This window comes from Macaca thibetana, chromosome 19 (assembly GCF_024542745.1).
Source record: "Macaca thibetana thibetana isolate TM-01 chromosome 19, ASM2454274v1, whole genome shotgun sequence".
Taxonomy (NCBI): domain Eukaryota; kingdom Metazoa; phylum Chordata; class Mammalia; order Primates; family Cercopithecidae; genus Macaca; species Macaca thibetana.
The window spans coordinates 29687797-29708582 of NC_065596.1; the positions used below are offsets into that span (position 1 = coordinate 29687797).

Sequence of the window (20786 nt, forward strand, 5' to 3'; positions counted from 1 at the left end):
GAGGTGCACAAAGCAAGGGAGGGGCAAGAGTGGCTCAGCGGGGCGTCCCAGCCCTCTCCCCTCAGTGGTCCAGCGCCAAGAGTGAGGCAGAGACCACGGTGAAGTGACCTCAGAGACTCAGTCGTCCAGTGCTAGGGTCTAGTCGGCGTTGGAGGCACAGGAGTAGGGTGTAGGAAAACCGGCCTCTGCCTATCGTGCGGTCTTGGGAGCCAGGAGGAGGCCGTGACCCGAGAAAGGTGCGGGACTGAAGCCTCAACCCTCCTCCATTTAAGGCATTCCTCCGCCACAGTCCAACCTCCCAGGAGGGGCGCGGCTTCGGACTTAGCTCCTGCCCAATCCGAGAGGGCCTCCCCGTGACTTTGCAGCCGGGGAAGCCGCTTGACCCAGATGCCCCCAAACGAGGGATTCAGCCAGAGACCTACCTCTCCCTTAGGGACCTCCGCCCTCCCTACCCTCAAGCTAGGATGCCCGGAGCGGTCCCCGGAAATGCGTGTGGTTCAGGTAACTTAACTCATTATTTAATACGCCCGCAGGGGGCGCGTCCTGCCCGCGGGGCCACAGCCTCCAAGGACAATATCTGAACTTAGTCCCTTCCTCGCGAAGCCGCAGCTGAGTGTGCGTGTCTGGGGTAGTCCGGCCCCCACATTCCCGATAGACGCAATGAGTAGGAGACCACCTAGGTCCGGACACCGCGTAGTGGGCGGAGGTCCGGAGCTTGGCTCCTCCGCGAGGCCAGAGGACGTGTCTGGGGTGGGGCGGGCCCGGCCAGCTCCCACTAGCGCCGACTTCAAGCTGCCGGAGCGGGAGTTCTGGGGGCTGTAGGCTTTCGGCACGCTGTGGATGCCCGGCAAGTGCTTACAGTGGGGGCCACCCAGGGCGCCTCCAGCGGGCGGAAGCGGTCCAGCGGGCGGAGCGGGTGCTGCGGGTGGAGCGGGTGCAGCGGGCGGAGCGGGTGCAGCGGGCGGAGCGGGTGCAGCGCGCGGAGCGGGTGCAGCGCGGGGCTGTAGGATTCCTGAGCCAGAGTCATGGTCCCGCGGTGCGGCGCTCCGGGCGGCCGGGAGGAGCGCGGACAGGGTGGCCGCTGCGGGTCGTGACCCCAGAGTTAGGGATTCCTTTCGAAGCTCCAGTAGATCAGGGAGTCTTTGCGAGGGTATAGAGACAGCTCCGTCCTGTGGGAGCAGGGCAGGATGGTGAGGATACAGCTGGATCCTTGGGGACGAGGTTCAGACCTCGGGATCTCAGGAGTCTGCACACCCAAACTCCAGCATTTCCGGGCGAGGGCCCCTTAGGAAGGACGGGACTGGGTGCGCGTAGCCTGCGTTCCTGGGTACTCCAGGTACTTAACGTCCTGGAAACAGAACTTTCGTATCCTAGGGAAGGAAACGGGGGCTTTCGCTTCCTTGGGAAGGAGTATCTGGGGGCTCAAGTACGGAAAGAGGCCCTGCCCTCAGATCCAGAATCCCCTCGACCCGCTGTGCACGCTTCCTGTCCCTACCGCCGTTCCTGAGAGTTGACACTAAGGCCTCCTGGGTGCTAAAAGAGGGAGAGACTGGGGCCTGAACTTTGGTTCTTGCTGCTATAGGATTCGAGGCTGAGACCACCGGGTCAGAGAATGGGAGCCAGCCCAGGGGCTCGGCGAGCACCGGCCAAGGCGGGGTCTGTGCAGGAGGCGGTGCGGAGCGAGAGCCCGGCTTACTTGGGATAGAACCGAAAGTTCCGGGCCGGGCCGAGGTGGTCAGATAGAGCTGGCGGCGGTCCAGGACGCCCCGGTCGGATACTGTGAAAGGCCGCCAGACAACTCGGGGTTCTTCGTCCAGGCGATTAGAGCCGGAGCAAGATTGTGGGAGGAGGCATACCCAAGACACAGATTTCACACCCCGTTCCAAGCCCTGGGTCCCGAGTTGAGAATCCCTCTCCTTCGGCCTCGACAGCCATGAGGGCCACGGCCCTAGAACCCCGCCCCATAGTCAGAGCCCTTCCTGCCACCCACGCCAGGGAACTTCAGCTTCCTTCCTCAAACCCCAACCCTTCCCAGCCTCACTTCCCTAAATCCAAGCACCTCCTGCTGGTCAAGGAACTCAAACCCAGGCCCCCAGCCACAAAAAACAACCTCCCTGGTTCCGCTCCCGGTCTTAAACTGTCTTGGTGTGGCCACTGGAGCTGAGCTGCATCTTAGGCAACAATTCCACATTACCTCTCCCAGCTCCCACCCGACCCTGTCTCAGAATATTCTAGTCTCCTTCCCATCCGCAGCCCGCTGTCTATCTCCGCAGCAGCTTCGGAGCCCTGAAGATGAGTTTCCAGCCCCTGGTCCTTCTGGCCTGGCCTCGAGGCCCAGACCCAGGCGGTGGTGGTCTGCGACTTGTGAGGGGCTGGGCGGTGGTGGTCTGCCACTTGTATTCAAGGGCGCGGGTGTCCGGGTGGGAAGAGCCCGTGTACTGCACCCTGGTCTCGAGGCTCTGGTACTTTGTGGTCAGTGGGAGGCGCCAGCCACGGCGTCTGAGGTGCGGAAAGGCGACCTGGAGACCCTTGTGAAGGCGCAGGGGACTCAAATGCAGTCTCCCGTCCTGTCCCCTGCGGACTCTGGCACTCCCTAAACCTTACCTTTTCTCCTGAATCCTTGATCCCCCAGTCCTCCTGGGGTCTGCAGGCTCTGGGCTCTGGGCTGGGCACAGGGCCCGTCATGGGGCTTGCCCACCTAGGCCCAAGCCAGAGGCTGAGCCAGAGGTTGTCTCCCATCTGCTGAGGACCTCGTTGAAAGCCCAGATGCGAGAATCCTGCTTTGTAGCCAGAGGTAGAGGGTCCGGGACCCTGGACTGGAGAGTAGGTGCTGCACATCAGCTAGAAAGACTCAGGACTCCGTATCACCCCCCATCCCAAACTCTGACCTCTTCCAGTCGGCCCCCAGCCCGTTCCTCTGCAATCCCTGGCATCCAGCTTCCCTGGTGCCTCCTCTCTCAGACCCAGGGCTCCAGGACACTCCAGCTTCAGAGAGGAGTCCAGGCTCCCAATCCCCTTTACTCAGCACCTAGCTTTCTGGGTCCCCAGGTCCCACAGGGCTTCAGCCTAGGGTCAACTCACCTGCACCGTGGGCGGGCGGAAGGGCATGGGTGGGATAATGCGATGGGCAGCACAGGTGTTGGTGAGATGCCAGTGGGGCCAGGATCCAGGCATCTCGGTTGCAGAGATGGAAGACCACGGGGGGGCGGAGGGGGGCACACAGCGCAGAGCCAGGGTGCCACTGGCCATGGTTCCTCCCCCTCCCTGTAGCCAAGCAGGTGCTGGCTTGTTGTTGCTGTTGCCCCAGGTGACAGAACCCACCCATCCTGAACCTAGCCCATCAAGGGCCTGCAGGCTTGTGGCTGGATGGAGTGAGAAGGAGACCCAGAGACAGAGGGACTGGGACCCCAAGAGGGTCACAGAGAAACATGGGGAGGGAGATGGAGACTCAAAGAGAGGAGGGCAGAAGAGGAAGGAGAAGTTCAGAATTTCAGAGACCCAGGGAGATGGGGAGACAGAGACCCAGAAAGGACAGAGACCTGGGAATGTCAGAGATCCAGAGACACAGAGACCCCTGCACTGCACCGAGCACCTCCAGACATCCATGAGAAACACCCCTCTTTCCTCCAGGGTCCAGAAGCTCCGGGCTGCTCCTCCCTCTGCCAGGCCTGCCCACCTGGGGATAATGATTTCCAGACATCCCTGGGGCTCCCCCACCCTCCCCGCATGTGCTGGAGGGGTCAGCGCTGGTGTCGGCTGTCCTGCCTGCCTTTAATTTGCTGGAAAAGTTCCACCTGGGTAGGCTGGGTGGGCAAAGAGGAAGGACCCACAGAGAAGTGCACAGGGACATAGTGAAAAAGATGGGCTTCGATGTGTGAGAAGGAAATACAGCAAGAAAGGGGAGAGACAGGGAGGAAGAAAGAGACTACGATGGAAAGGGAGCTATTAGTACTAACCCAGAGGTGAGAGACACTGGAAGTTACAGACAGAGAGGAAGGAGGCAAAAGGATCAACATCACAGATTGAAAACAAGGAGATGTAGAAACGGAGGCAACCATGCTCCACCCCGCCCCAGGGCCTGGTCTGTATAGATGGGGGGAGAAGAAGCCTATGTCCTTTGCTTAAACCTGGACCTGAGAGAGAGAGAGAGACAGAGAGTGTGTGTGTGTGTGTGTGTGTGTGTGTGTGTCTGTGTGTTGGCAACACATGTGGGGAGATGGGTAATAGGTAAAGGGCTATTGTGAAGTCTTGTAGTCTGTCCCAGAGAGAGAGAGAGAGAAAGAAAGAGAGAGAAACTCTGTGTGTGTGTGTGTGTGTGTGTGTGTGTGTGTGTGTGTGTGTTAACAGCACATGTGGGGAGATGGGTAATAGGTGAAGGGCTATTGTGAACTCCTTTGGTCTGTCCCTGGCTTCCCTTGTCATTTCCTCACTATAAAGAGCTTTTGGTCAGTGGATGCGGTGGCTCGCTCCTGTAATCCCAGCACTTTGAGCGGCTGAGGTGGGCAGACTACTTGAGGTTAGGTGTTTGAGACCAGCCTGGTCAATGTGGCAAAACCCTGTCTCTACCAAAAAACATAAAAATTAGCCAGGCAGGTAATCCCAGCTAAGACAGGAGAATCACTTGAACCCGGGAAGTGAATGCTGCAGTGAGCTCAGATGGCACCACTGCACCCCAGCCTGTGCGACAGAGCAAGACTCTATCTCGAAAAAAAAAAAAAAAAAAAAAAAAAAAAAAAAGAGCTTTAGGTCAAGGCCTCTGCCTCCAGAACCCCCATAATCTCATCCCACTGGCCCATTCTTCAGACAAGGAAAACTGAGGCTGCCTTCTGCAGTCAGGCCCAGAATCCCACTTACCCCTCCTCCCCCATTCAGGCTTCTGGGGCCCTTCTGTTGGATTTTGCTGGCCCTACTCAAGGGCTGTCAATGCACAGTGACCCCCTGATCCAGCCAGGGGGCCGGCAAGTTAGTCAGAACGTCATGTCCCACTTAAGCTGGACATTTTTTTTTTTTGAGACAGAGGAGTTTCCCTCTTTTTGCCCAGCCTGGAGTGCAATGGCAGAGTCTCAGCTCACTGCAACCTCTGCCTCCCAGGTTCAAGTGATTCTCCTGCCTCACCCTTCAGAGTAGCTTGATTACAGGCACTCACCACCACGTCCAGCTAATTTCTTTTTATAATTTTAGTAGAGACAGGGTTTCACCTTGAATGCTTGACCTCAGGTGATTCACCTGCCTCGGCCTCCCAAAGTGCTGGGATTACAGGCGTGAGTCATCACACCCGGCCATCAAGCTGGATAATATTAAGGTCTGTTTCTTTCCCAATGTGGGGTATAGGTTGGGACAGGGAAGAGGGCTAGAAACCTGACTCCAACTCCCTGCCCAGGGCTGAACTCTCCAGCATCCCGATCACTTCTCATTCAACCTTGCTTGTACTCCCCCTGTGATGGGGGGCTCATTACCTCACAACAGAATATTCTAAGCAAACCCCTACCCACTCTTACCAAGGAAGATTTCCCATTTGAACCCCAGTTCTCAGATACTTAAAGGCCTTCTGTGGACCACGTTCTCAAGGTCCCCTGGCCATCTGCTTGCCTATTCCAGTTTCTCTCCTTCCCCATCCACATAATGAAATGTGCCCTCCCTCTCTCCAGGATGAGCAAGGTGGTGTCCTCTGAGACTGGGCAGTCAGCCGCTTAACACCAAAGGCCACCAATGATCAAATCCACGGGAGTTGATTCCAAGACTTATGTATTAGGACTGAGAAACAGTAAACACTCAGTAAATAGTGGTATTCTTATCATCAGCATCATAATTACTACCTTCAAGTTCCTCCAGGAGAACTCCTATTCAACCTTCAAAACCCCATGTGGTTTCACCCATCTTGCAGAGATTGAGCTCCAATTCAGAGAGTTGTGATTTTGTGATCATTTGATGAGTTCCCAAACTGGGGTCCTTAGAGCAGCTGGCCCATCTCTAAGGTCTCTCAGCATCCAGTTCTGTTCTTTTTCTGCCTTACCAGTTCCTGTGTATAAGCCTCAGTCCTGGTGAGTCCAGCTGAGGAGTGTACAGACACACGCAGTGTCAATTCAAATCTATCACCAGCCCACACGGCCCTGGGCATCAGAGGTCAATGCCCGCACATAGGATTGCTTGGCCTTGCACTCAGACAACCAGTGCCTTTGGTCCATACCCTGGCAGCCCCCTCCACCTGTCCCCGGGTCACCTTCCTCAGAGTTATGGGCCTCAAAGCGGGTGACAAAGAGGTACTGGCAGAGGGAATTGCCCCCAGCTATAGGCACCTTCTCGAACACCTCCATCTCCAAACCACCCAAGTCCACAGCGGTCCCGGGGTCTGTCACCCAGCCGCTGACTGCATCGCACACGGCCAGTTCACTCTGATCACTCGCCAGTGCAGTTTCACTTGCCCCACACTGGCTGTGGTTGGCCGGGGTGCCTGCTAACTCCCGAAAGGCCCCAGTCTCCAGCAGGAAGACCAGAGGGGGCTCAAGAGCAGCACCCCTAGACAGGACCACTTGGGGGAAAAGAAGGTCCCACTTTGGGGCAAGAAAAGGAGACAATGTCCAGGATGGGGATTAGGAATCCATTGACACACTGGGGAGGAGGAAAATGAGGGGGATGCGGAGGGAGTCTGGGGGAGGGGGAGCAGCTCTCACAGCACATGGAGACAGAGTAAGGGAGGCTGGGATTAGAGAAGAGGATTAAAAACTTCAGTGGGGACAGAAGTTGGGAACCCCAGGGGAGGCTTGCCTGCCAGGATTGTGGGGCAGCCCTTGCTGTAGAAGTTTGGGGGACTCTATATATCGGACTTGCATAACGCCCAACTTGTAGATTAATAGTAATTATTCAACTACTACAAGTCAGGCACTGTGCCTCACACCTGTAATCCCAGCACTTTGGGAGGCTGAGGTGGGCGGATCACTTGAGGTCAGGAGTTTAAGAGCAGCCTGGCCAACATGGTGAAACCCCATCTCTACTAATAATACCAAAATTAGCTGGGCGTGGTGCTACGCACCTGTAATCCCAGCTTCTCGGGAGGCTGAGGCAGGAGAATCGCTTGAACCTGGGAGGCGGAGATGGCAGTGAGCCGAGATCGTGCCACGGCCCTCCCACCTGGACAACAGAGTGACACTCTGTCCAAAAATAAAAATAAGGCTGGGCGTGGTGGCTCATGCGTGTAATCCCAGCATTGTTGGAGGCTGAGGGTGGGCAGATCAACTGAGGTGAGGTGTTCCAGGCCACCCTGACCAACATGGAGAAACCCCATGTCTACTAAAAATACAAAATATCCCCGGGAGTGGTGGTGCATACCTATAATCCCAGTTACTCGAGAGGTTGAGGCAGGAGAATCACTTGAACCCAGGAGGCGGAAGTCGCAGTGAGCCAAGATCGCGCCACTGGACTCCAGCCTGGGCAACAAGAACGAAGCTCCATCTCAAAAGAATAATAAGAATCAAATAAAAATAAAAAATATTCAACTACTGTTACTTAATAGCAACAGATCGTGAAATACAGGCTCAGAGAAATTAATGATTTGTGTCCGGTCACACAGTCAACAAATGTAAGAGATGGGACTTAAAGTCTGGGTAACTGCATTCTGCCATCCTTCCTGTACAACTCTGAGGAACCGTGAGTCTTGCATCTTGGGGGATGTTCCAATCAATTATTATTATTATTTTTTGAGACAGAGTCTCACTCTGTTGGCCAGGCTGGAGTGGAGTGGCACAACCCTGGCTCACTGCAACATCTGCCTCCTGGGTTGAAGTGATTCTCCTGCCTCAGCCTTCTGAATAGCTGGGATTACAAACACCTGCCACCATGCCCAGCTAATTTTTATATTTTTAGTAGAGATGGGGTTTCACCATGTTGTCCAGACTGGTCTCAAACTCCCAACCTCAAGCTATACTCCTGCCTTGGCCTCCCAAACGGCTGGGATTACAGGTGTGAGCCACAGCGCCCGGCCCAAAACAAATTGTTTTAAGACAAGGTCTTGCTATGTTTCCCCGCTGCACTTGAACTCCTGGGCTCAAGCAATCCTCCTGCTGTGGCTCCTGAGTAGCTGGGACTACAGACTCAAGCCACCACGCCTGGCCACATTCCACAATTTGGAGAAGGGCCACAACCTGGAATCCTAGGGAGACCCCAGTTCACCTCAAAACTGCCACTAAGGAGGGAAAACGCTGCCCCTCTGAGACAGGCTTCAGTTTTCCCGTGTGTGAAATTGACCTGGCGCTGGGAGAGGCTGGTGGAGGCTTGGATGTTGCAGTTTCTCTACAACATTCTGGAAGCCTGTGGTTCCGGGAAAGGGTGGTGTGGAGAAGACTGGAAAACAGCCAATGGTTACCAGACCTGTCAGCACCTCTTCCACCTCGGAGCTCTTTGGGGGGCCCCTGTGGAGGACATCGCTGTCTCCTTCCTGACATACCAGGAGAGGGAGGGGGAAACCACCTAGGGGAAGAAAAGATCAGGCAGGGTATACAGGCAGGTGGGGAAGGGGGACAAATCGCTGAACAAGTGCAGGGTACTGAAGAGTCAAGGAGCCGACCCCTTTCCAGAGGCCCCTTTTCTACCCAGGTGATGGCTCCTGACTGGGATTGGAAGATGATGGAGGGAGGGGAGGGGAGAGGAGGGGAAGGGAGAGGCAGTGGATGAAGGAGAATGGAAGAGATGACATCCGCCTCAGCCCATTCATCCCATTCAGGTCCCCACCCCCCAGCTGTACTGCCTGTGCCACCCTCAGAGGGAGGAAGAGAGAGCTCGGCCTTGAAGGCTCAGGCCCTGCCCCCTGGAGGCACAATGACCTTGTGACCTTCCTTCTCCCCACAGAAAGCGAGACCATGGACACCTCCTGAGCTGGATGTCATCCCCTGACCCCACCCTGTTTTCTTTTTGTTGTTGTTGAGATGGAGTCTCACTCTGTGGACCAAGCTGGATTGCAGTGGCACCATCTCGGCTCACTGCATACTCCCCCTCCCGGGTTCACACCATTCTCCTGCCTCAGCCTCCCAAGTACCTGGGACTACAGGCACCCGCCACCACTCCCGCCTAATTTTGTATTTTGAGTAGAGACGGGGTTTCACCATGTTAGCCAGGATGGTCTGGATCTCCTGACCTAGTGATCCGCCCACCTCAGTCTCCCAAAGTGCTGGGATTACAGGCATGAGACACGGCGTCCAGCCATCCACCTTGTATTCTATCAGAGATCTGACAGTGTGACTTTGTAAAAAATGGTTTGAAGCTGGACCCACCCTGCGTGTGTGTGGTTGCCCTGAGCCCACAGAAAGACACCTCCAGAGTGCAGATTGAGAAGCCTTTATTGCGGGAGGAACGGGGTGTCTGCTGGCTCCAGGAGTCGGGATGGACTTGGAGGGCTGGGGGGAGGGTCCTTTGAGGAAGAGGAGGCCTGGAGGTGGGGGTCATCACAGGTCAAAGGGTGGTCCTTGGGACCCCCACAGTCAGAGGTGCTGCGGCGGCAGAGTGCACAACGACAGCTGAGAGCCACGGGAACGGAGACCACGGGGTCCACGCCAGGCGGGCAGCCAGGGAGCCGGATGGACTCGAAGCGCACCTCGCGGTAGTTGCACACCACCTGGGGCACTGGCGGCAGGATCACCTGCAGCACCCGCATCTGGAGGATGTGTGGATAGGGGAGTGAGCATGTGCCTGGGGCCAGCGCCTCCGCTGACCTCCCAAGCTGCTCCCAAAGGTCCCAGACTCAGGAGTCCAGGAAGCCCTCTGTTCCCGCCTCCCACACCCCATTCCCCAGCCCCCGACCAGACAGGCAGACCGCCCTTCCTCCCCCGCTGCCTCTGTGACCCGGCCCTGAGGTGGCAGCACCTGTCTCTGGCCTGGGGCAGCTCACCATGGTGGGGCAGTAGCCGGCACAGATGGTGGTGTTGACGGTGATGCACACGGGGCAGGCCTCCTTCTCGGCAGCCAGGGTGGCATTGATGGGGCGGCACAGTGGCCGCAGCGGCTCCCTGGATGCCTGTGCCCCGCCCATGCTCATCAGCAGCCACAGCAGCAGCCCCTGGGACAAGGACACTGCTTCAGCCCAGTCTGAGACCACAGCCCCGTGCCCTGGCCCTCCCATTCCCCGGGTACACCACGAGCAACGACCCAGAGACCCTTCCCGGCATCTCCTAGTCAGGACCCACCACCCAGACACCTGCCTTTCAGCGCCCACCCCACAGCCCAGAGGACCTGAGATACCCCAACGTTTCAGATCCCCACCCTCAGGGACTGCCCCACCTGAAGCTTACTGGGGGTCACGTCCCTCCGGAAAGAGGCCTCCTTCCACAGCTCACACGCGTCTGCCCCTTCTCATGCCAGTGATGGCCTGGAAGGAGGTGGAAGGTGCCCAGGGGCCCTGCAGTCTTACCTGGAGCATCTCCATCTTTGGTGCGTCCCCTGCCTCGTGTACCTGGCTTTATACCTCCGGGTTATGGGGGCGGCAAGGCCACCAGGAGGTGGTAGGATGCTGGGGTGACCTCGACACTAACACCCCGGGGGGTGAGAGGTGCACAAGGCCAGGGAGGCACAGGAGTGGCTCAGCGGGGCGTCCCAGCCCTCTCCCCTCAGTGGTCCAGCGCCAAGAGTGAGGCAGAGACCACGGTGAAGCGACCTCAGAGACTCAGTCGTCCAGTGCTAGGGTCTAGTCGGCGTTGGAGGCACAGGAGTAGGGTGTAGGAAAACCGGCCTCTGCCTATCGTGCGGTCTTGGGAGCCAGGAGGAGGCCGTGACCCGAGAAAGGTGCGGGACTGAAGCCTCAACCCTTCTCCACTTGAGGCATTCCTGCGCCACAGTCCAACCTCCCAGGAGGGGCGCGGCTTCGGACTTAGCTCCTGCCCAGTCCGCGAGGGCCTCCCCGTGACTTTGCAGCCGGGGAAGCCGCTTGACCCAGATGCCCCCAAACGAGGGATTCAGCCAGAGACCTACCTCTCCCTTAGGGACCTCCGCCCTCCCTACCCTCAAGCTAGGATGCCCGGAGCGGTCCCCGGAAATGCGTGTGGTTCAGGTAACTTAACTCATTATTTAATACGCCCGCAGGGGGCGCGTCCTGCCCGCGGGGCCACAGTCTTGGAGGAGAATATCTGGACCTAGTCCCTTCTCCGGGATGCCGCAGCTGAGTGTGCGTGTCTGGGGTAGTCCGGCCAGGACATTGCCGGTAGACTTAATGAGTGGTAGCCCAACTAAGGCCGGACACCGCGTAGTGGGCGGAGGTCCGGAGCTTGGCTCCTCCGCGAGGCCAGAGGACGTGTCTGGGGTGGGGCGGGCCCGGCCAGCTCCCACTAGCGCCGACTTCAAGCTGCCGGAGCGGGAGTTCTCGGTGTTGTAGGCTTTCGGCACGCTGTGGATGCCCGGCAAGGGCCACCCCAGGGCGCCTCCAGCTAGTGGAAGCGGTCCAGCGGGCGGAGCGGGTGCAGCGGGCGGAGCGGGTGCAGCGAGGGGCTGTAGGATGCCTGAACCAGAGTCAGGACCCCGCCGTGCGGCGCTTGGGGCGGCCGGGAGGAGCGCGAACAGGGCGGCCGCTGCGGGTCGTGACCCCAGAGTTAGGGAGTCCCTTCGAAGCTCCAGTAGGTCAGGGAGTCCTTGAGGGGGTATCCGGACAGCTCCTGTGGGAGCAGGGCAGGATGGTGAGGATACAGCTGGATCCTTGGGGACGAGGTTCAGACCTCGGGATTTAAGGAGTCTGCACACCCAAACTCCTGCATTTCCAGGCGAGGGCCCCTTAGGAAGGACGGGACCCGGCGTGCGTAGCCCGTGTTCCTGGGTCCTCGAGGTACTTAAGGTCCTGGAAACTACGCTTTCGCATCCTTCGGAAGGAAACGGGGGCTTTCGCTTCCTTGGGAAGGAGTATCTGGGGGCTCAAGTACCGAAGGAGGCCCAGTCCTCAGATCCAGAATCCCCCTGAGCGCCTGCGCAGGCTTCCTGTCCCTACCTGAGAGTTGACACTAAGGCCTCCTGGGTACTAAAAGAGGGAGGGGCTGGGGCCTGAATTTTGGTTCTTGCTGCTACAGGATTCGAGGCTGAGACCACCAGGTCAGAGAATGGGAGCCAGCCCAGAGGCTCGGCGTGTACTGGCCAAGGCGAGTGCTGTGCAGGAGGCGGTGAGGAGCGACAGCCCGGCTTACTTGGGATAGAACCGAAAGTCCCGGGCCGGGCCGAGGTGGTCAGATAGAGCTGGCGGCGGTCCAGGACGCCCCGGTCGGATACTGTGAAACGTCGGCCAGACGACTCAGGGCTCTTCGTCCAGGCGATTAGAGCCGGAGCAAGATTGGGGGAGGAGGCATACCCAAGACATAGATTTCATACCCCGTTCCAAGCCTTGGGTCCCCAGTTCAGAATCCTTCTTCTTCGGGTGGACAGCCATGACGGCCACGGTCCTAGAACCCGCCCCAGAGTCAGAGCCCTTCCTGCCACCCACGCCAGGGAACTTCAGCTTCCTTCCTCAAACCCGAACCCTTCCCAGCCTCACTTCCCTAAGTTCAAGCACGTCCTGCTGGTCAGGGAACTCAAACCCAGGCCCCCAGCCACCACAAACCCCCCTCCCCGGTTTCTCTCTGGGTCTTAAACCGTCTTGGTGTGGCCACTGGAGCTGAGCTGCATCTTGAGCAACAATTCCACGTTACCTCTCCCAGCTCCCACCTGACGCCGTCTCAGAATATTCTAATCTCGTCCCCACCCACAGCCCGTCGTCTAGCCCCGCAGCAGCTTCGGAGCCCTGAAGGCGAGTGTCCAGCCCCTGGTCCTTCTGGCCTGGCCTCGAGGCCCAGCCCCTCCCCAGGCTCCTCTAACCTCGGGATCCCGCCCCCGACCCTTTAGCCGCGCCCCAAGGCTGTGATTTCTTCTGGCCCCGCCCCAGGCTCCCGGAACTCCGCCCCGTCTCGCCAGCGCCGGCTTCCACCCCGGCACCTGGGAAGGCCCCCCGCGGAGGTGGTCTGGGCGTTGTGGGGGCTGGGCCCCGACGTATTCGGAGACTCGCGCGTCCCGATCGGGAGAGCCAGTGTACTGCGCCCTCGTCTCGCTGCGCTGGTACGTCGTGGTCAGTGGTAGGGGTCAGCCACGGCGTCTGAGCTGGGGAAAGGCGACCCGGAGACCCATGTGAATGCGCAGGGGACTCAAATGCAGTCTCCCGCCCTGTCCCCCGCGGACTCCGGCACTCCCCAAACCTTACCTTTTCTCCTAAATCCTTGATCCCCACAGTCCGCGTCGGGTCTGCAGGCTCTGGGGCTCTGGGCTGGGCGCAGGGCCCTCCATGGGTCTTGGGCACGTAGGCCCAGCCAGAGGTTGTCTCCCATCTGCTGAGGACCTCGTCGAAAGCCCAGATGCGAGAATCCTGCTTTGCAGCCGGGGGTAGAGGGTCCGCGACCCTGGACTGGAGAGAAGGCGCTGCACATCAGCTAGAAAGACTCAGGACTCCGTATCACCCCCCACCCCAAGCTCTGACCTCTTCCAGTCGCCCCCCAGCCCTTTCCTCTACAGTCCCTGGCATTTAGCTTCCCTGGTGCCTCCTCTCTCAGACCCAGGACTGCAGGACCCTCCTTCAGAGAGGAGTCCAAGCTTCCAATCCGCTTTTCTCAGCCCCCAGCTTTCTGGGTACCCAGTCCCTGAAGGGCTTCAGCCTAGGGTCTGCTCACCTGCACCGTGGGCGGGGTGAAGGGCAGTGGTGGGATAATGCGGCGGGCAAGGCAGCTGCTGGTGAGATGCCAGCTGGGCCAGGATCCAGGTACCTCGGTTGCAGAGATGGAAGACCACAGGGGGCCACAGCGCAGAGCCAGGGTACCACTGGCCATGGTTCCTCCCCCTCCCTGTAGCCAAGCAAGAGCTGGCTTGTTGCTGTTGCTCCCGGTGTCAGTACCCGCCACTCTGAATCCAGCCAATGAAGGGCCTGCAGGCACGTGGCTGGATGGAGTGAAGAAACAGACCCAGAGACAGAGGGACAGGGACCCCAAGAGGGGCACAGAGAAACACGGGGAGGGGGATGGAGAGTCAAAGAGAGGCAGGCAGTAGGGGACGGAGAAGTTCAGGATTTCAGAGACGCAGAGGGTGGGGGAGACAGAGACCCAGAAAGAGGGACAGAGACCTGGGGGTGTCAGAGATCCAGACAGAGACAGAGACCCCTGCACTACAGCCAGCACCTCAGGACATCCATGAGAAACACTCCTCTTTGCTCCAGCATCCAGAACCTCCCAGCTGCTTCCTCCCTCTGCCATACCTGCCCACCTGGGGTAGACTTCCCGGGGCTCCCCAACCCTTCCCGCACGCACATGCCAAAGAGTCAGCGCTGGCGCGCTGGCGTTGGCTGTCCTACCTGCCTTTGATTTGGTTGAAAACTTCCAACGGGGTAGGCTGGGTCGGGGAAGAGGAAGGACCCACAGAGAAGTGCACAGGGACATAGTGAAAAAGACGAGCTTTGATGAGTGAGAAAAAAATTCAACAAGAAAGGGGAGAGACAGGGAGGAAGAAAGAGACCACGATGGAAAGGGAGCTATTAGTCCTACCCAGAGGTGAGAGACACTGGAAGTTAGAGACAGAGATGAAGGTGGCAAAAAAGACCAAAATCACAGATGGAAAACAAGGAGATATAGAAACTGAGGCAGCCTTGCCGGGCGCGGTGGCTCACGCCTGTAATCCCAGCACTTTGGGAGGCCGAGGCGGGCGGATCACAAGGTCAGGAGATCGAGACCACGGTGAAACCCCGTCTCTACTAAAAATACAAAAAAAAATTAGCCGGGCGCGGTTGTGGGCGCCTGTAGTCCCAGCTACTCGGGAGGCTGAGGCAGGAGAATGGCGTGAACCCGGGAGGCGGAGCTTGCAGTGAGCCAAGATCGCGCCACTGCACTCCAGCCTGGGCGACAGAGCGAGACTCCGTCTCAAAAAAAAAAAAAAAAAAAAAAAAAAAAAAAAAAAAGAAACTGAGGCAGCCACGCCCCAGCCCGCCCAGGGGCCTGGTCTGTATAGATGGGGGGAGGGCATGCCTAAGTCTTTTGCTCAAAGCTGGACCTGAGAGAGAGAGAGAGAGAGAGAGAGAGAGAGAGAGAGGAGAGTGTTGGTAACACATGTGGGGTGATGGGTAACACGTGAAGGGCCATTGTGAAGGACTGTGGTCTGTCCCTGGCTTCCCTTGGCACTTCTTCACTATAAAGACCTTTAGGTCACCGGGCGCAGTGGCTCATGCCTGTAATCCCAGCACTTTGGGAGGCTGAGGCATGCGGATCACTTGAGGTTGGGAGTCTGAGACCAGCCTGGCCAACATGGCGAAACCCTGTCTCTATCAAAAAATACAAAAAGTAGCCATGCATGGTGGCACACACCTGTAATCCCAACTAAGGCAGGAGAATCACTTCAACCCAGGAGGTGAAAGCTGCAGAGAGCTCAGATCGTGCCACTGCACCCTAGCCTGGGCAACAGAGCTAGACTCCATCTCAAAAAAAAAAAAAAGTTTTTGGTCAAGGCCTCTGCCTCCTCAATCCCCATTATCTCATCCCACCAGCCCATTCTTCAGACAAGGAAAACTGAGGCTACCTTCTGCAGCCAGGCCCGGACCCTACTTACCCCTCCTCCCCCATTCAGGCTTCTGGGGCCCTTCTGTTGGATTTTGCTGGCCCTACTCAAGGGCCCTCAGTCCACAGTGACCCCCTGATCCTAGCCAGCGGGCCAGCGAGTTAGAACCTCATGCCCCACTCAAGCTGGACGATTTTTTTTTTTGAGATGGAGTTTTGCTCCTTTTTTTCTTTTCTCTTTTTTTTTTTTTTTTGAGACAGAGTCTCTGTCGCCCAGGCTGGAGTGCTGTGGTGCCATCTCGGCTGCAAGCTCCGCCTCCCGGGTTCATGCCATTCTCCTGTCTCAGCCTCCTGAGTAGCTGGGACTATGGGCGCCCACCACCACCATGCCTGGCTAATGTTTTGTATTTTTAGTAGAGACAGGGTTTCACCGTGTTAGCCGGGATGGTCTCGATCTCCTGACCTTGTGATCTGCCCGCCTCAGCCTCTCAAAGTGCTGGGATTACAGACATGACCCACCAAGCCCGGCCTGGAGTTTTGCTCCTTTTGCCCAGGCTGGAGAGCAGTGGAACAGTCTTGGCTCACTGCAACCTCTGCATCCTGGGTTCAAGCAATTATTCTACCTCACCCTCCAGAGTAGCTTGGATTACAGGCACCCGCCACCATGCCCAGCTAATTTCTTTTTGTAATTTTAGTAGAGACGGGGGTCTCACCATGTTGGCCAGGCTGGTCTCGAACCCCTGACCTCAGGTGATTTGCCAGCCTCGGCCTCCCAAAGTGCTGGGATTACAGGTGTGAGTCATCATACCCAGCCATCAAGCTGGACAATTTTAAGGTCTGTTGCTTTCCTAATGTAGGGTAGAGGTTGAGACAGGGAAGAGGGCTAGAAACCTGACTCCAGCTCCCCACCCAGGGCTGAACTCTCCAGCATCCTGATCACTTCTCATTCAACCTTGTTTGTACTCCCCCTGTGATGGCAGGCTCATTACCTCACAAGAGAATATTCTAAGCCAACCCCTACTCACTCTCACCAAGGAAGATTTCCCATTTGAACCCCAGCTCCCAGATACTTAAAGGCCTTCTGTGGACCACATTCTCAAGGTCCCCTGGCCATCTGCTTGCTTATTCCAGTTTCTCTCCTCTCCCACCTCCCTCCCCCATCGTGAAATGTCCCCTCCCATTCTCCAGGATGAGCAAGGTGATGTCCTCTGAGACTGAGTAGCCAGCAACTTAACGCCAAGGGCCACCAACGATCAAATCCATGGGAGCTGATCTGAGGAGTTACGTATTAGGGCTAAGAAACAGTAAACACTCAGTAAATAGTGGCTATTATTATTACCATCATCATTATTACCCTCAAGTTGCTCCGGGAGAACTCCTATTCAACCTCCAAAAACCCATGTGGTTTCACCCATCTTGCAGAGATTGAGCTCAAAATCAGAGAACTGTGATTTTGTGATTATTTGATGAGTTCCCAAACTGGAGTCCTTAGAGTAGCTGGGCCATCCCTGAGGTCTCTCAGCATCCAGCTCAGTTCTTTTTCTGCCTGATCAGTTCCTGGGCATGGGTCTCAGGCCCGACCAGTCCGGCTGAGGAGTGTGCAGACGCAGGCAGTGTCAATTCGAATCCACCGCCAGCCCACACGGCCCTGGGCATCAGCGGTCAATGCTCGTACATAGGACTGCTTGGCCTTGCACTCAGACACCCAGTGCCTTCGGTCCACACCCCGGCAGCCCCCTCCACCTGCCCCCGGGCCACCTTCCTCAGTGTTATCAGCCTTGCAGCGGGTTTCAAAGAAGTACTGGCGGAGGGGACTGCCGCCAGCTGCAGGCACCTCGCCCAACACCTCCACCTCGCGCCCACGCAAGTCCACAGCGGTCCGGCGGTCTGTCACCCAGCCGCTGACTGCATCGCACACGGCCAGTTCACCCCGACGACTCGCTGGTGCAGTTTCGCTCACCCCACGCCGGCTGCGGTTGGCCGGGGTGCCTGCTGACTCTCGAAAGGCCCCAGCCTCCAGCAGGAAGAGCAGAGGGGGCCCAGCAGGGGCACCCCTAGACAGGACCACTCGGGGGGACAGAAGGTCCCACTCAGGGGCCAGAAAAGGAGGCAATGTTGAGGGTGGGGGTTGGGACTCAATTGGCACACTGGGGAGGAGGAAAAGGAGGAGGATGGGGAGGGAGCATGAGGGGAGGAGGAGCATCTCTTGGAGCACCTGGAGACAGAAAGCAGGAGGCTGGGATTAGAGAAGGGGGTGAAAACTTCAGTGGGGACAGAAGTTGGGAACCCCAGGGGAGGCTTATCTGCCAGGATTGTGGGGAAGCCCTTGTTCTAGAAGTTTGGGGGACCCTATATCTAGGACTTTCGTAATGTCCAACTTGTAGATTAATAATAAATATTCAACTACTACAGGCCAGCACTGTGGCTCACACCTCTAATCCCAGCACTTTGGGAGGTTGAGGTGGGTGGATCACTTGAGGTCAGGAGTTCGAGAGCAGCCTGGCCAATATGGTGAAAACCTGTCTCTACTAAAAATACCAAAAGTAGCTGGGCATGGTGCTGCGCGCCTGTAATCCCAGCTACACGGGAGGCTGAGGCAGGAGAATCACTTGAACCTGAGAGGCAGAGGTTGCAGTTAGCCGAGAGCGCACCACTGCCCTGCCACCTGGGTGACAGAGACTCTGTTCCAAAAATAAAAATAAGGCCAGGCAAGGTGGCTCACGCCTGTAATCCCAGCACTTTGGGAGGCTGAGGCGGGCAGATCATGAGGTCAGGAGATCGAGACCATCCTAGCTAACACGTTGAAACCCCAACTCTACTAAAAATACAAAAAAAAATTAGCCAGGAGTGGTGGCGGGTGCCTGTAGTCCCAGATACTTGGGAGGCTGAGGCAGGAGAGTGGCGTGAACCCGGGAGGTGGAGCTTGAAGTGAGCCGAGATGGTTCCACTGCACTCCAGCCTGGGCGAAAGAGCGAGACTCCATCTCAAAAAGAAAAAAAAAAAAAAAAAAAAGAAAAAAACCACAATAATAACAATAATAATAATGGTCAGGCGTGATTGCTCAGGCCTGTAATCCCAGCACTTTGGGAGGCTGAGGCGGGTGGATCTCGAGGTCATAAGATCGAGACCATCCTGGCTAACACGATGAAACCCCATCTCTACTAAAAATACAAAGAACTAGCTGGGTGCAGTACCGGGCCCCTGTAATACCAGCTACTTGGGAAGCTGAGGCAGGAGAATGGCGTGAACCCAGGAGGCGAAGCTTGCAGTGAGCCGTGATTGCACCACTGCACTCCAGCCTGGGCGATAGAGCGAGATTCCGTCTCAAAAAAAAAAAAAAAAGAAAAAAAAATAATAAAATAAATTCAACTACTATTACTTAATAGCAACAAATGTTGAAATACAGGCTCAGAGAAGTTAATGATTTCTGTCTGGTCAGGCAGCCAGCAAATGGCAGAGATAGGACTTAAACTCTGGGCAACTGCATTCTGCCATCCTTCCTGTACAACTCTGAGGAACCGAGAGTCTTGAATCTTGGAGGATGTTCAAAACAATTTTTTTTTTTTTGTTTTTAGACAGGGTCTCACTCTGTTGGCCGGGCTGGAGTGCAGTGGCTCAATCACGGCTTGCAGTAAAGTCTGCCTCCTGGATTCAAGGGATTCTCCTCCTGCCTCAGCCTTTTGAGTAGGTGGGATTAAAAGTGCCTGCCACAGTTTTTCAGCTAATTTTTGTATTTTTAGTAGAGATGGGGTTTCGCCATGTTGGTCAGAGTGGTCTTGAACTCCCAACCTCAAGTGATACTCCTACTCTGGCCTCCCCAAGTGCTGGGATTACAGGCATGAGCCATGGCACCTGGTCCCAAACAAATTGTTTGGTTTTTTTTTTTTTTTTTTGAGACGGAGTCTCGCTCTGTCACCCAGGCTGGAGTGCAGTGGCGCGATCTCAGCTCACTGCAAGCTCCGCCTCCCGGGTTCACGCCATTCTCCTGCCTCAGCCTTCCGAGTAGCTGGGACTACAGATGCCCGCCACCACGCCCGGCTAATTTTTTGTGTATTTTTTTTAGTAGAGATAGGGTTTCACCATGTTAGCCAAGATGGTCTCGATCTCCTGATCTCGTGATCCTCCCGCCTCGGCCTCCCAAAGTGCTGGGATTACAGGCGTGAGCCACCGCGCCCGGCCACAAATTGTTTTAAGACCAGGTCTCGCTATATTTCCCCACTGCACTTGAACTCCTGGGCTCAAGCAATCCTCCTGCTGTGGCTCCTGAGTAGCCGGGACTACAGACTCAAGCCACCATGCCTGGCCACATTCCACAATTTGGAGAAAGGCCACAACCTGGAATCCTAGGGAGACCCCATTGCACCTCAAAACTGCCACTAAGGAGGGAAAACGCTGCCCCTCTGAGACAGGCGTCAGTTTTCCCGTGTGTGAAATTGACCTGGCGCTGGGAGAGGCTGGTGGAGGCTTGGATGTTGCAGTTTCTCTACAACATTCTGGAAGCCTGTGGTTCTGGGAAAGGGTGGTGTGGAGAAGACTGGGAAACAGTCAGTGGTTACCAGACCTGTCAGCACCTCCTCCACCTCGGAGCTCTGGGGCTGGGAGTCCCCAGGCTTCGGGGGGCCCCTGTGGAGGACACAGGTGGCCCCCTCCTTCCTGACATCTCAGGAGAGGGAGGGGGCAACCACCTAGGGGAAGAAAGGAATAGACAGGTTATAGAGGCAAGTGGGGGAGGGGTGAAATCCCTGAACACCCCCTCCCCAGAGTTCCTCTTGAAGTTCAGGGTACCCAAGAGTCAAGGCCCCGCCCCCTTTCCAGAGGCCCCTTTTCTACCCAGGTGATGGCTCCTGGCTGGGATGGGAAGCAGATGGAGGGAGGGGAGGGGAGAAGAGGGGAAGGGAGAGGCAGTGGATGAAGCAGGCTGGAAGAGATGACATCCCCCTCGGCCCATTCATCTCCCAGAGGGGGCGGAACTGACCTGGACACCTGGGTCCCTGAGGGCCCACACTCAAGAAGCCCTGGTTCCCCAAGCTGCTTCCTGGAATGTTCCCTCCTCACAGGACAGGCCAGGGCCCGCCCAAGACTTCTGCACATACCTGGAGTGACTGCCTGCCCTGGCTCCTCCGTACAGGAAAGGGGAAGGGTGGAGAGTGAAAGGAGCCCAGGCTGACCCAACCAGGACTGCCTTCTCCTTCACACCCCAGGGCCTCCACCTTCAGACCCAGGAGTTCAGATCCCCAGCGCCCTCCTCCCTCAGACCCAGGAGGA

General features: G+C 57.0%; 5 protein-coding genes and 3 pseudogenes across 7 annotated transcripts in view; 2 read left to right on the forward strand and 6 right to left on the reverse strand.

Annotated features, from left to right (window-relative positions):
- The window catches only part of LIN7B (lin-7 homolog B, crumbs cell polarity complex component), a 127091-nt gene that overhangs the window by 48942 nt on the left and 57363 nt on the right, over nucleotides 1-20786 (forward strand). The window lies entirely within an intron of this gene.
- Nucleotides 1-20786, reverse strand: part of LOC126943589 (uncharacterized) — a 44729-nt gene that overhangs the window by 18346 nt on the left and 5597 nt on the right. The window lies entirely within an intron of this gene.
- Nucleotides 1-20786, forward strand: part of PPFIA3 (PTPRF interacting protein alpha 3) — a 127653-nt gene that overhangs the window by 17113 nt on the left and 89754 nt on the right. The window lies entirely within an intron of this gene.
- Nucleotides 460-1825, reverse strand: LOC126941672 (uncharacterized; annotated as a pseudogene).
- Nucleotides 6033-6830, reverse strand: LOC126941673 (neurotrophin-4-like; annotated as a pseudogene).
- Nucleotides 9312-10196, reverse strand: LOC126943603 (choriogonadotropin subunit beta-like). The gene is made up of 2 exons (XM_050772532.1): nucleotides 9878-10196; nucleotides 9312-9643 (listed from the first exon to the last, which is right to left on the reverse strand). Exons 1-2 carry the CDS (start codon nucleotides 10106-10108, stop codon nucleotides 9329-9331), a joined length of 546 nt encoding a protein of 181 aa, XP_050628489.1. The 5' UTR covers nucleotides 10109-10196; the 3' UTR covers nucleotides 9312-9328.
- Nucleotides 10197-13811, reverse strand: LOC126943582 (uncharacterized; annotated as a pseudogene). Its single transcript, XR_007721769.1, has 5 exons — nucleotides 13656-13811; nucleotides 13193-13393; nucleotides 12932-13092; nucleotides 12146-12283; nucleotides 10197-11630 (listed from the first exon to the last, which is right to left on the reverse strand). The product of XR_007721769.1 is annotated as an uncharacterized LOC126943582 (transcript).
- On the reverse strand, nucleotides 16838-20720 carry NTF4 (neurotrophin 4). Of its 2 annotated transcripts, none has more exons than XM_050772522.1 (2): nucleotides 20078-20720; nucleotides 16838-17736 (listed from the first exon to the last, which is right to left on the reverse strand). In XM_050772522.1, exon 2 carries the CDS (start codon nucleotides 17722-17724, stop codon nucleotides 17092-17094), a length of 633 nt encoding a protein of 210 aa, XP_050628479.1. In that variant the 5' UTR covers nucleotides 17725-17736; nucleotides 20078-20720; the 3' UTR covers nucleotides 16838-17091. The 2 variants fall into 2 exon arrangements, with proteins under 2 accessions (XP_050628479.1, XP_050628480.1); XM_050772523.1 differs by having other exon boundaries at nucleotides 19960-20720.